This window comes from Carex rostrata, chromosome 24 (genome assembly GCF_964058835.1).
Source record: "Carex rostrata chromosome 24, lpCarRost1.2, whole genome shotgun sequence".
In the NCBI taxonomy this organism is placed as follows: domain Eukaryota; kingdom Viridiplantae; phylum Streptophyta; class Magnoliopsida; order Poales; family Cyperaceae; genus Carex; species Carex rostrata.
In genome coordinates this window covers 2478431-2493188 of record NC_135941.1, presented here as the reverse complement: position 1 = coordinate 2493188, position 14758 = coordinate 2478431, and the positions used below count along the sequence as shown (strand labels likewise).

Sequence of the window (14758 nt, the reverse complement as noted above, 5' to 3'; positions counted from 1 at the left end):
TCTTGCTGGCATATTACTACATCTTAGAAGTACTGAATCAAATCAGACCGATAACTAAATCAATCGGACCAAAACAACCACCACTCCGAAGATGTAGCGTCAGTTACAATCCTTTGAATTGGCCAAAAATTAATTACAATCTTAATTGCTTAGATTTATTTAATAGCACTCAACAAGTTGGACCGACTTGAATTTTATTGATCACTCGGCACTAGCTTATTGGAAGTTGGAACTTTGGAATTCATCGGCTTCAGTTACTTTGTTTTTTATTTTATTTTATTTTATTTATTTTTGAGTTAAAAGCCCATAGACAATTTTATTGATACAAAGAGTTACAAACTAGCTTTTATATAAAATGAGACAACGAGTATTTTTGATAGTATGTAGCTATAGACAAATTAAAAACGCACAAGCAGAGAGTATGTGCATCATGTGGATACAAATTTGGACATTCTTGCTTGATTGTAATGATAGAAGCCTAGTGATTATTTCCTCTGTGCGCATAGATTGTCTTGTTCTTGCTGGCAGACTACATCTTAGATGTACTGAATCAAACCAGACCAATAACTAAATCAATCGGACCAAAACAACCACCACTCCGAAGATGTAGCATTACAATCCTTTGTATCGGCCAAAAATTAATTACAATCTTAATTGCTTAGAAGATGTAGCATCTGTCTTAACTTAGATAGCTTAAGTTATTTTTGTTTGATTGAAGTATATGTTATTTAAAGAATAATTATTTGAGTATCCTTAAAATTTTCACACTCATTTAAAAAAATTATGTACTATAGTCCTCATTAATTATTAAAAATATTATATAGTTCCTGCTAATTATTATTCAAAAATTTCTACAACTCTTCATTGATCTATGATCCCCACCAATTATATGATCTCCCATTTTTTAGTCTCCACACTCGTTTCCACATCAACCTTCATAGATACAAATAATTGGAATATAAGATATTAACACTTGAAAAATAAGATATTAATACTTTGATGCATAACTTGTTATGATCATCTCTTTTTCAGTCCCCCAATTGTCTCCACGCCAACCTCCATCTAATGAAATAGTGGGGACCCCATTTCACCACATCAACGTTCCCCAATCGTCATGTGTCAAACTTCATCTAACAAAAATAGTTGACCACATAAATATAAATACTTCAGTGCATAAGTATAAATACTTGCAGTACTTGATATTAATACTTTTAGACGTCATTCAATTATATGTAAAATAATACTTGCAAGTATATGTATAAATACTTGCATGACAAGGTATAAATATTTGTGTGGCGACGAACCCGAAAGTACGTCATCATGAATCTCATTTGAAAGAGAAAATTGCGTAGAAGACGTTCTTTGTTTTAAATTTGCAAAATTTATCACAAATTGTTGGAAATATGACTGAGATTGAACGGAGAAAGAAACCCACCTCTAAAAACATGTATGGTTCCCCATGTAATTTTGAATGGTCCTCCACATGTATTTATAGTGCATGTACATTTGAGAGATTTGGCTGAAGAGACAATAATTTACATAAAAATTGACCACTTATTGGAATAAATAATTCCATACATATGTATAAATACTTTCTTGTATAGGTATTAATTCATTAGAAACAAAAATTTGTGTTGGAGTTTTTACGGTTCCCCGTATAGTTATGATAGTTAAAGTGCGGGTACTGTAGTGCAGGAAGCTTCATTATTTTTATTATGTAAGCAAGTATATTAAATAAACTCCAACTTTTTATTTTTAGAGAAAAAAAAACTCCAAAATGTGCAGTTACTTTCTATCATGGGCTCATATTGGTCCTTTAAATAAAGCGGGATATATTAAGCTTTGTATAAAGCAGATTCCATCCATTGAATTATTATGCTTTGCTTAACGGTGCGGCCAATGGACATTATATTACTATGCTTTCTCTACGTGTATTGTCAGCACTTTAACATGCACCTTTCTTTTTTTCCTGTCAAATAAAGAAATACAGTACTGTTTAGTGACACTCAACAAAGATTCGCTATATATAATTAAAGAGTGATGCTTCTGTGCATACAAGGACCTATTTGTAAAATGAACATATTTTTATTTTCAAAGTTCAAACAGTCGATCCGAACCGTTCAACTTGTTCTCCATATTAATATGTGCTTGGAGACCAAATTTTACATTTTTCTGAAATTTTTTACTATTTATTAAGATGAGTACAAAAAATATCAAATTCAGACCATTGAATTTTGTACCCATCTTAATAAATAGTAAAAAAATTCAGACAAATGTAAAATTTGGTCTCCAAGCACATATTAATATGGAGAACAAGTTGAACGGTTCGGATCGACTATTTGAACTTTGAAAATAAAAATATGTTCATTTTACAAATAGGTCCTTGTATGCACAGAAGCATTTGCCATAATTAAAATGTAAAACGGCATGCATTCTGATAAAAGACAGGCCAGCAGGATTTTCTACCATCGATCTTTCTTTGGAGACAATTTTCATAGAAATTGATGTTAAAAGCAGCAGGATTTCTTTGGCTTGGAAACAATTAATCTTAAACCCGCATCGTCAGAAGAACGCAGATTCCAGACTTAAAAGCAGCAGGATCCAATGAACACTTCCAATCTTTGCCTTACTATGCTTGCACTAACTCCAAAAGTTAGATGCTGATCTGTTCATAATCTCATGGCTTTCAAAAAGAGATGTTAAAAGCGAATGCTGCCCGGGACTGTTGATATTAAAGGCAGGAGAATTTATTGAACTATTGATGTTAATTCCAATTTAATATGTTTAAACGTACGTATTTCTTTAATGCTTTAATTATTCACCTCTTTTGTACTATTTTGTACCAATATTATAGCGAGTATATGCTCTGCAATTCAATAAATATATCTATATATTTTATGGCGAGTTTACTATTAAATATATTTTTGTAATCAAGTTTGGTAATGTTACATCGCGTCTCTAAGATAGACAATTAATATCGATCATATGGTTCATATCTTATATGCTGACCCACCGCACCAGCTCGATCAAGACACCAACCTTATCACAACACCCTTAGCAATGCAAACTTATGAGTTTTAAAATCAATTTAAGTCAAACATACATATGAACATAATTCATTTAGTGAAGGCAATATTACTTATAGGATCATGTTATGGATCAATATCTCTATTTTCAAAGTTCAAAATAATATAGATTTGATCCATGATTTTTAGATCAAGTGATTTTGTACATATCTAAAAAAAATAGAGAAAATTATAAAAATTGTATAATTGTGTCTAAGTACATTTTCTTATGAAGGCTATGGTAATTTAACACAAAAATATAGATTTAATTATGAACTCACATTTTCATATGAGGCTATGGTAATTTGCAGCCTAAACAGTCGATCTAGATACTAATATTTTTAATTTTGAAGCCTAAACAGTCGATCTGGATTTATCCAACATTCTCTTATCTAGTTTTAAAATGTACTTAGCAAACAAATTTTACATATTTTATAACTTTTTACTATTTTTTTAGATGGATATAATATCATTTGATTAAAATGATCGTTTTTCTACCCACCTATTTTTTTTTATAAATATAAAATTTGATCTAGACATATATTTTTGCATGGAGATCATGTTTATCAGTTTAGATCAACTATTTAAACTTTAAAAATAAATATACACACACACATATAATAGGTTAATATGTGCATATTACCATAGCAAAGTCTCAATCATATTCCAAACTATATATTTATTTCAAAAATAAAAGAAAATTTATTTTCTTGCTACCTAAATAAAAATATGGACGTGATAATAGTCCTCCAGTTAAATCTCGCAACTAGTAACTTTTGACCATGACCACCTTCAAAAAAGGTTGCTAGCTAGCACATTTACAAGTTTAAAATTTAAATAAATTGGATGTAGAAAATTAAGTTCAAAAAAAAAAAAAAATGAGCTCAGAGGATCAAACAAGAGATTGAAAGTGGAGAACGTGTAGATAATTTGACATTAAAAAGAAAAACCATTTATTTTGAAACTGAAATTAATTCTTTAACCTCAGCCGTCGGACCTAGATCGACAGTCCATAAACAAATTAATTAGTAAAATCATGACCCCTGGGCGCATATCTGAGCCAATTAGAGGCAGCACGTGACCGACACCGACTCTGACTTGGTTTTCCAAAATAAAATAAAATGTAAATCCGCTTTTTTGAAATGAAAGGAGTGGAAATGCACTCCGAAATCGTGCTGACTCATATCTCTCGATCAAAATGATTACAAAAGAAGCTGGCACTTCCCAAATCTTACTGCCTATATCTTGTTGTCAAATTATATTTGCTGGTGTCTGGTTGTATTGGTTTGGATCTTCTCCCGTCCCGATAATTCGCATGTATTTTGTAAAATGTATGTAGGTAAAGTGGTAAACTGATATACACAATGTAAAATTTATCGACGTTTTCATACACGGCGGCTGTGGATATAGTTGCAAAATCATGTACAACCTCATTTTTTTAACTGTGTATAATCGTGTTTTCTGTAATTGTGCTATCTAGATCATTAATTACCAGTTGATTCTTTTTCTAGTAAAGTTGGAGTTGAGTTAATCAACTAGTTTAATATCAAAAAAGAATTTTTCTTTCAAATTTCGAAAATACGAACGCACAGGGCAGAGTATTTGTCACTAGCGATCACTTGGTCAACTTTTGTTACAAGCTACGGTGATCAACAGTTATTAGCAACTCTAGAATTCTAACAAAAACTAAACTTACAAACATTATTTTAAAATAGCATTAACTCGTACAAGCTTCACTTAAAAACCGTAACTTGCGAAATTTTAATTGATTTCAAAACTTTCACTATTTTAAAATGTTCAAATTTAAAGAGCTTTAAATTGTTTTCTATTTGCCTGAAAAAAAAAAAACACGTTTGGCCTTCAAAATTGTGTCACCAATCTTCTCCTCCTCCTCTTCTCCCTCTTCCTTTTCTGGCCACTACAAAATTTGATGGGTCAAGTTCAAATCTTTCAAAATAATGAAAAACTGTAATTATATATGCTCAATAGATTGATATTAATTTTACAACCGTTGGACTAAACTACAACACATTTTTTTCTTATAAACAATTCAGAACCAACAAAAATATCATGATGAAATAAACAAGTTTCGTAGTAGTTTGTGATAAGTACTTGTACCTGGACATAAACTCCAATGGCATCAAGATACGCCCCAGAGCGTCCATGAGAAACCTCTGATTTTACCGCCAAAAGCAGAGAAGTGATGACGAGTACATATACATATGGATCATATTGCCAAATGGTTTGATCTGGAGAGCTGAGTATTGGTTCGATATATCTAGTTAATCCTTTTAATTTTGTTCATGCTAATTACATGAATTATTATTGATCATTTTTTTCTTTAACAAATATATAGATATCATGGATCGATTTGAATCATTAATTATGACTATACATTATATGGCATAAATCTATAGTAAATCAAACACTTGCATAGATATTATGAATAAAGCATAGTTCTTCAAGAAATTGATAACAAAATATATGAGATACAGAATTTAAATTAAACATTAAATATAACTAATTGTGCAACAGCAAGAACCCTGATGATATAAAAACGGTAACCAAAGGAGTTCTTGTGCCATACTCCAAAAGCATAAGAAAACAGCGAGCCATAATTAATTGCTTGGAAGGTTTTTCACGCCATGCTTCATTGAGAACCTATATGAAAAAAAGAAAAAAAAATACATGAATGATAAAAATAAAAGCATCAAGAAGCTGATAACTGAAATAAGTGCATCTTTGGTCAAAGGTTGCGACCAGTGGAGTACATCATCAATGATAAACAAGCAGATATTCGACAGTGGAGCGAGCACTGTCAAAACAGCAAGCATTCTGCATACCAGAATGACCATGTGAGAACTTACACTGCGTGGATATGCTCACTGTTTTCAATTTATCAATTTCATGTAATGTAAATCTGGGTATTAAATAATTACTGGTTTGTGTACTAGTACTTAATGGGTAGGAACTATACCAATGTACACTTGTACAGGGACTAGATTGTAATGTCCGAAGGCAACTTGCCATTTGACCTTAAAAAAAAGAAAGAAATTGAGCAGGAAAACTTCACAGCAAAGAATTTTCTTGATGACCTAACTAAGCAACATTGTAAGTGAGGAAACATTGGTTGAGTTGATCATTCAGGACGGATAAGGAGACCAACAAAGACATCAGAAAAAAAAAATTATTAAAGAAAAAACCATCCATTTTATAAATTAAATTATTAAAAATAACAAAATCTTGAAGAAAAAATAAACATTAATATTACCTTAACAGAAACTCCTCATCCTCAGCAAACACTTGCAAGTTATGATCCTTCAACAAAAAATCCACAGCACTCAAATCATAATCCAACAGGCACCCAACCTTGATAAGGTCTGCAAGTGAATCCCCCAGATCAGTTCTCACATACAATAAACCTTGGGATATCTCGTCAGAGAGGTAGGTTGCATACTTGATCCTTCCCTCCATTCCTTGCACTTGATCAACCCGCCCCATAAAGAGCCTCGACTCATTCCTCTCCCAGCGGAACATCCGGGTTGTCTTGGCCACCAGCTGCCTACCTCCAGAAAGTGTAATTTTGTACTGCATATTCACTGGTTTTTCAGCCTCTATGATTGTGAGATTAATAAGGGAATCAACCATCTCATGCCTCTTAGCAGCACAAATATCAAGACAATGGTTTGCCAGAAATGCAAGAATAATTCTAAGTAGCCCTTCTTTTACAACATTAGCATTCGACTCCACAGTTGTACCATTGTCTGAACCATCTGAATCAGATGCATACTCATTCTTCACAACTGCCTCAGAAAATTTTCTGACTCCCAAACCCGTGTATATTTGAGTTAGCTTCGAACGGGGAAGGGACTCTATACTTTTTGCAGGATACCACACAAATAAGGATTTATCAAATAGATCCCCAAGGAGAAGATCATCAGGGATGAACAGATCTTGCTTGCTGACAAGGTAGATAGTGCCACCGATTAAGACAGGGAGTTTCTTGACATGCTTGTTCAGTAACTTCTCGCAAGTTGGGTTCCAGTGCATTCCAATAAATTCCCAGAAAGCGAAGCAATCATCCAGAGAAACCTGGGTTGGTATGTTCTCCCACACTTCCCAGAGCTTCATGTAGTCTTCTATATCGGGCATGTCCTTCACTTCAAAAGCCACAGAGAAAAACCCGAGTAAATCCTCTTCATAGAACTTGTCCAGTATGTGTAGCTGTGAGTTGAATAAGTTGCAGTTATCATGAAGAACACAGCTTTTGGGGCAAACCCAATCACCTTCTTCATCTTCACTAGGAACCCAGATCCAACTCGCCTTTTTGTCCTCTGGCTCCCATTTGAATTTACTCAAGAACTTGTAGATTCTTTTTATAGTACTTTCCTCAGAGTGACATTTCAGATTACGAGCTACAAGGGAGCAGCTATAGGTGATATCAACTTCGACCCCAAATTCTTTGAGCTGGTCCTTGTAAAGAGAAATCTTTGAACCATAGAATTCTTCATCTATGAAAGGCCCATCTCCCCTTTGGATGAGAGAAGAATGCTTTGAGTCAAAAAGAAGTGATTCATCTGGGCACTGATAACCTAGAACGGTCTTCAACCATTTCTTCCTTATGCCACCCATGAACTCCTCAGGAAGGTCGGTTTTTTTATCCTCTTTCCAGTACTTGATGCACTTTAATAACATGAGAAAACTAGATGGAGTCATGGAGCTCGGGTCAATTGGAAGATTTATTCCCTTCACTACAAAACCAGCACCTTGCCGAAGTGTAACAGCCACACCCAAAGCTCTGAGCTCATCTTTGTATCCCTGTAAATCACTTGTATATTCAACGAATGGTATAGTGGCTATGGAAGCTACTGAATCCCAATCCGAATTGAACAGAACAGATTTCGCAGGTGCTCTCAAGCCCATCTTAGTTTGTAGCCATTTTTCTCTTCTCATGCAAGAAACCAGATCAGGAAATTCCTCCTTGAGCTGCCTATAGCATTCTAGAAGTGAAATCGCATTATCCTTTACAAAAATGGATGAAGAGGCAAGTTGCTTGAATCGAAGTGTCACAACCTTGGATACTTCTTCAGATCGGACTGCAACCCCAATCTTACTCAATTCCTGACTGTATGATCTAATTACCTCCTCGCCATAGAACTGCACATCTAGCACTGGAATTCCATCAAGAACAGTAAATAGACAATCCCAATCTCGAATGGGCAACACCGATTCAGTAGGCAGTCTGAAACCAAGATTGGTCTTAATTGCCTTGATCTGCTTCAGCTTCTCCAAATAGCTTCCGGTCAAGCCGACATTCTGGATGCACTTTAATAGAAGCAAAAAAGCCTCAGGTGTAGACAGATTTGGAGTGAACTTCAAGTTATCTCCCACTAGTTTGTAATAATTGCTGGCATCTCCCAGTCTTACACGAACACCCATCAACTCAAGCTCTGACTTATAACCCAAGATGCTTTCCCCATAAAAAATTTCATCAATAAAAGGCAAGTTAGCTATGCACGAAGCTGCTGCCCAATCAGAACTATAGAGAAATGCCTCGGAGGGAGATTTGTTGCCAAGGCTCGTCTTGAGCCATCTATCTTCCTTGACAGCCATTATAAGATGAGATGGAGAAAGATATTTATCTCGTAAAAACCTAATGAGACCAAGCAGAGAGAACACATTTGATCGGGTGAATGTACCATTTGCCGCCCGTGACATGATATGCTTACCGACCATTTCAGATGCCTCACCAAAATCAAACTTCACACCAATTAGCCGTAACTCCTCCTTGTAGTTGGATATACTGTTTCCATAGAACTCCTGATCAATCATGGGTATATCGACCATATCAGAACCAATTTGAAGCAAACTCCCCCACGTTTCACTGGACAAAAACGAATCTTTAGGTGGCTTGTATCCAATTGATGTTTTCAGCCAGCTTCCATCCTTGACACAATCTAAGAACCTGCTCGGAAGTGCAACTCTACGAAACCTCAAGTTTTGAATCCAATCGAGCAGCAAAAATGCATTTTCCTTGGTCAAAGGAGATGAAACAGTTGGAAAACGTGCATTTGGTGGGTGAACATATGGTACATCAGCAGCACCTACATTTTTCTGGATGAAAGTTAGGAGTACATCCTTGGGTGTATGATTACCAGCAAAGCTACCAGGATTTCTGTAATCTCCTGATAATTCAACATAATTTTCCGATCTCCATGGGTTTGAACCCAACAAGCCGACCCACTTGCTACCTTTAGCAGGAACCAAAACCTGGCTCCTACGAGTGACCACGCTGCCGTAGTTATCTACAAGAGGCATTAAAGCACAGAGTTCTTGTACATACCACTCGCTTATGTATCTCTTGTCCAAGGAGTGATAAAGAAAATGAGCAAACGCAATTGCTAGTCTTCTATTTTCTACTGCTTGTAAAACTGCTTTACCATAACTGTGTGCAGTCAAGACCTTGAATATTCCACACTTCTCTAGCCAATCCATCACTTCTTTATCCTTACAGAAACCCTTCAAACACCTCTGTGTGTTAAGAGGCATAAAGAAGTGATTAGAAACAGCAGCTAACTCACGGTTCCAACTAATTAACCACGATATCTGGTTCTCATTTAAAGCAATGCATAGCTTTAAGCCCCTCTGTGTAACTTCATTGATACTACAAACTGACATCACACCAGTCACATCTTCATACTTCAAAAGTTGTGTTTCCTTGATTTTACAACTAAGTTCCTGCCAATACTCGGCCACAAAACAAAGCAGCATCATATACACCTCCTCAGGGGCCCCTTTAACAAGATCGAATCCTACAATGCATTTCGGATACCAGTCCCAATCCATATAGTTGATTTCGAGAAACTTCAACACATCATCAAACTCTTCAGTGTCAAAACAAGAGCTCAAGACGTATGGACCGTGGGAAGATATGCTCTGCAGGTCTACACCAGACTTTTGTGCTTTGTCTAGCAGATTCCAAAAATGTGAAGTTAACCTCCGAACCTCACCAGGTTTACAAAATATCTTTTGTTCAAGGGAGGACTCACAGGGGATTAAATGCTCTTCCAACATCTTGTTCTTAATAGAGACCCGAACTGAGTCGAGCAATTGCAAGGGTGATGGTTGGACTGGAAGAAACTTGAATTTTGGCGGAAGAGAGGATGCTGGTGCATCACTTGTTGACTTCACCAATGCAGCAAGTGCATTAACAAAAGCTGAAGGGACACATTCAAGAATTCCCTTATTCCATGGGCTGTCATAAATAATCGTCTCTCTCGAAGAAGCCAGGAGGAAATCAGCCTGGATTATAAAGGGGAAGTTTGTGACCATCTCAGTTGGCAAGAAGGAATAAATGCCAGGTGCTTGGGCCCCACCCAACCGCTTCCCATGAGGGAACGCAAGTGTTATTGTCCACTGGTTGACTTCTTCCCTTTTCTTCACACGACATTCTGATTTCACTGGGAACTTCTGCTTCCACATGTAATAAGTGCATTGCTCTTCTTTGCCAGCTTCTTCAGCATCTAGGTGGAGAACATAAGATTCAGCATCCACATTCTTCCTTGTTTGGTAATCCTTCTCACTAGAGATAGAGACCTCGGTAAGAGCAGTCTGATTGGTATTGTTGTTGCCAATCTCCTTAACAGAAAGCTTTCTGATCTTTGAGAGGAAGAGGAGGAGTTCATGATGGATGGACGAGAGTTGCTTCCTTACAGCTTCAACTTTTACAGCCTTTAGTGGGAGAATTATTGTGGTAGTTGGAAGAACCTTTGTGGAACCGTATATCTCTTTCAGATCAAACACGGTAGGGTGTTCGTCAACCCATTCTGGCACAATGTAGCCGATCCCGCACTCAGGTGAAGGTTCCTCACTGAACTTTATCTGGTACCCATTGCTGAAGATGTGAGGCTGATTTGACACCAAAAATACACTCTTAAATCCAATACCTGCAATAAAATGAAATTGTTCTGTATTCAGTATTTTGCATCAAAATGAAAAAAGAAGAGTACTGCACAAAATGACAAAAGATAAAACATGCAGTATTTTGCAACTATTATGTACCACACTGATGAAAATAGGAGAAACTAGAAGATCTCTAACCATCAATATAAACATTTAAGAGTAAACCATGAACATGTGGAGTATATAGTTTGAAGTTGAACTTTGGTAACCACAAATGAGTATACACCTAAATTGGCAGCCTGTTAACAGGTTTTGAAATATGCAACTTAAAAGTTCTCTGGTTTTAGAGACTTTGAATTATTCATTAACAAACTCTATTAAATAGTTTGGTCACAAAGAAGCTGTTTACTGGATGTTAGAGCATGTCTACTCCAGAATCCAGCACAACATACAATATCCAAAACTATACTAAAGAAGACCAAACAGAAGTATGCATGCAGGTTCAACATGAAACTCACTTGGCCTTTTCCAACATATTAATTAATACAGTAAATATAATGAAACACACTTTTTGTTGAACCTGCATGCATACTTCTGTTTAAAAAAAAAAACACCTACCTATTTGTATTAATTAATACAGTAAATACAGTAAATATAATGAAACACACTTTTATTGTAATTAAGTACATCTTTCTTCTTTAATTTAAAAAAAAAATCTATCGTTGCACTTTCATCCTAGTATTAGGCGCTCGTGTATATATCGGGGTTTTCAGAAAACATAATCACCTACCTATTTGTAGTCCATACATTTCTCAACAAAACTAAAAGTATAGAACAATACTTAATGAAGGAAGAGATAAGCACCTTTCTCGCCAATATAGCCGCGATACCGCTGCCCTTTCTTGGTTGACTTTCCAACACGGCAAATCGATTCTATGTTAGCAGAAGAAAAGCCCTTCTCATTGTTAAAAATGAGCAAAGTTGAGGTTGCCCCAGTTGCAGTTATATCCTTTGAGGTGACCACAAACTCCAGCGATGGTGCCACACCAGATGCATACTCATTGTCCTCAGCATTCTAACAAATTGTTCAGAATGAAACAATCAGAAATTAGTACAGCACTAGCTAGTCAAAAATTCAGCAACGCATCTTGATACACAAAATCATAGACAACAACAACAACAATGTTATCAAACCAGACCAGATATCAACCCGGTAAAGCTTCAAGTCAACGGTTTACTGGTCAAACCAACGGGTCAATCGATTCAACCGTTATTTTTTTTAAATACTTATATATTTAATTATGAAAAGCAAAACATGGTATTCCCATGTACCAGTACATTTCAAATGATGTTTTCAAAAATGGATTTAATAGACGTGGTTATTCTTCTGATATATATATTTTTTAGAGATGATTCTTCTGATTTTGATGCCAAAAAAGAGAATTGCAGTTGCAACCAATTAAAAAAAAAAGGAGTTAATAAACAAGTAACTATCATAAGTAAAATGAAATGAAACAAATTCGCTGTACAATATATCTAGACCTCAAAAAAAAAATTAAATTTGTTTTGCTCTTCAGGATTTACTTGATTACGTAACAAATACTGAATAAACCTAAATAAACCACAATTTAATCCTACAAGCCAAACCTCAATCCAAGATTCTTTAGATAAAAAATGCACGAATATCTCAGTGGTGCCTCCATTACAGAATCAATCCCATCCTTTCTAGAAGGAGAGCACCGCACTATCTCATTCATCCACATGAAATCGGGCTCCTATTCTCTAGGCTGACTAACGCCCCAAAAACCCTCTCCGATCCCACGTGGATGTCTATCAGGATGCCTCGTAGTAGTAGAGGACTATGCTCAGCACCGCTTCAAAAAGGCGGATTGATCATTTGGCTGGATCCGCTTTTTCTTGAAAAACCGTACGGTTAAACCAGTTTTTGAGCAGTCCAAATAGGCTTCCGAGTCAGGTTTTTTTAGTTCAACCGGCCGGTCCGGTCTGGTTCAGATAACCTGCTTCTAAACATGCTATCTTATAACTAGCATAATCCGTAAGACTTTCTATCAGATCTGATATATATTATATCGTATTTATGATACAAAAACTTATTCCTTAGCCATAAACACAGCGAACCACATATGCTTGTGTTGTATTATTACTAACTGTTGCTAAAAAACAACAATCTCTTAAACTTCGAAATATTGATCTACAGAGGGTCAAATAATATTGAAATTTTATCCAATAAATCCTATATAAGGAATTATAAGAATCGAAAACTAATAAATCCAACATCCAATACTAGAGTCTACACATTCCAAAAATCAGGGGTGGCTCGACAGTTATAACAGGGATGCTTAACTACCTTTACGATTTAAAATTTTTAATTATATATATTAAAATTTAATTGGTTTTTTTAATTTTCAAATAGTCCAGCCTCTTCTAAAGTTAAATTTATGTTTTTAGTTTAGAGGTTAAAATTTTACAAAGAATTAAATTCAAATTTCAATTATCACATATTATGCATTTTTACATTTCAGCCCTCTAATCTATATTTTCTAGCCTCCGTCAAAAACAAATTAAGAACAAACAAAAAAATTGACCCTCGTATATATATATATATACCTGGATGAGTTCCATGAGGAAGTGAACATCTTTGGAGTACAGCTCCTCAGAGAGGTAGTTGACAGCCTGATGCATGTCTTCAGCCAGTGGGTTCTTTTCTTCTCTCCCAATGAAAAACCTATCGCATCGTATCCTCTCTACATGCTCTCTTGGGCTCAGATTGCCCGGGACAACGTTCGACGACATCTCCGTTCTCTTATCTCTTTGATGTATTACAAGAAATTCAAACAACAAAAGCAGTAGGCACTCTGATGATGAAGGTTTGGTTCCGTATTTATTTCATAGCACTCCACTAGGTAGTTGGATCGACTTGAATTTTATTTATTTACTCGGCACTTTTTGGAAGATGGGGAACTCATTGGCTTCTGTTACAATTCTTTGATTCGACCAAAAATTAATTACAACCTTAATTGCTCACAAGATGTAACGTCGGTCTTAGTCTCATCATCTTTGATTAATATTTTAAATTAGAAAATTCACTTGCTTACTAACTTGAATAATTTGAATAGCTTAAATTAGAAAATTCATTTACTTATTTAAATCATTATTTAAAATGTCAATTAAGGAAGAAAAAGTTGTCTTTTTCAAAATATCAATAGCAAATTTTACATGTAAAATAAGTTAATTTATTTAAAGAAGTTGTTTAATGTAAAAGGATAACATTAGGTATACTTCTCAAAAACTTTGAAATTACGTTTTTTTTTTCTAAGCTCATAATATCATATTGATTCTTCTAAATTTTAAAAAATTTCAAATGTACTCATTTATTGTCTTTTTTTATAAAAGCTATTAAGAAATATATAAGAGCAAAACTATGGTGTGATGTACTCATCATGAGTGATTGGTGAGCACGCCTCTAAAAGAGTATCAGATTGACTTCGAACTACGAATCCAAACCGTTGAAATTCAAGTACTTTGTGACTGATGTATGTGCATGTAAAAAATTTTAAAGTTTCGAATTTATTTAGTACATGATCAAGTGGTCAAAAAAATAATAAAAAATTAATACATAAAACAATTAAAAAATTAACTTATAAAATGTTTATTGTTTTGACCACTTGACCATGAGCTAAAAAATTCAAACCTTGAAAATTTTTATATGTACATAAATCATTCACGAAGTACTTGAATTTCAATGGTTTGGATTCGTAGTTTGACATTAA

The 14758-nt window shown here is 34.9% G+C and overlaps 1 protein-coding gene across 1 annotated transcript; it reads right to left on the bottom strand.

The window, feature by feature from the left end:
- Nucleotides 1-5565: 5565 nt before the first annotated feature.
- LOC144575354 (uncharacterized) lies at nt 5566-13817 on the bottom strand. The gene is made up of 4 exons (XM_078325452.1): nt 13596-13817; nt 11832-12042; nt 6337-11011; nt 5566-5726 (listed from the first exon to the last, which is right to left on the bottom strand). Exons 1-4 carry the CDS (start codon nt 13779-13781, stop codon nt 5684-5686), a joined length of 5115 nt encoding a protein of 1704 aa, XP_078181578.1. The 5' UTR covers nt 13782-13817; the 3' UTR covers nt 5566-5683.
- Nucleotides 13818-14758: the final 941 nt, after the last annotated feature.

Coding starts and splice junctions, on each gene's coding strand:
- LOC144575354 (XM_078325452.1), bottom strand. CDS start 13,781: ATGTCGTCGAACGTTGTCCCGGGCAATCTGAGCCCAAGAGAGCATGTA. Junction 12,043..13,595: donor TCCTCATGGAACTCATCCAG/GTATATATATAT, acceptor ACAATTTGTTAG/AATGCTGAGGACAATGAGTA. Junction 5,727..6,336: donor GATGAGGAGTTTCTGTTAAG/GTAATATTAATG, acceptor TTTTTCATATAG/GTTCTCAATGAAGCATGGCG.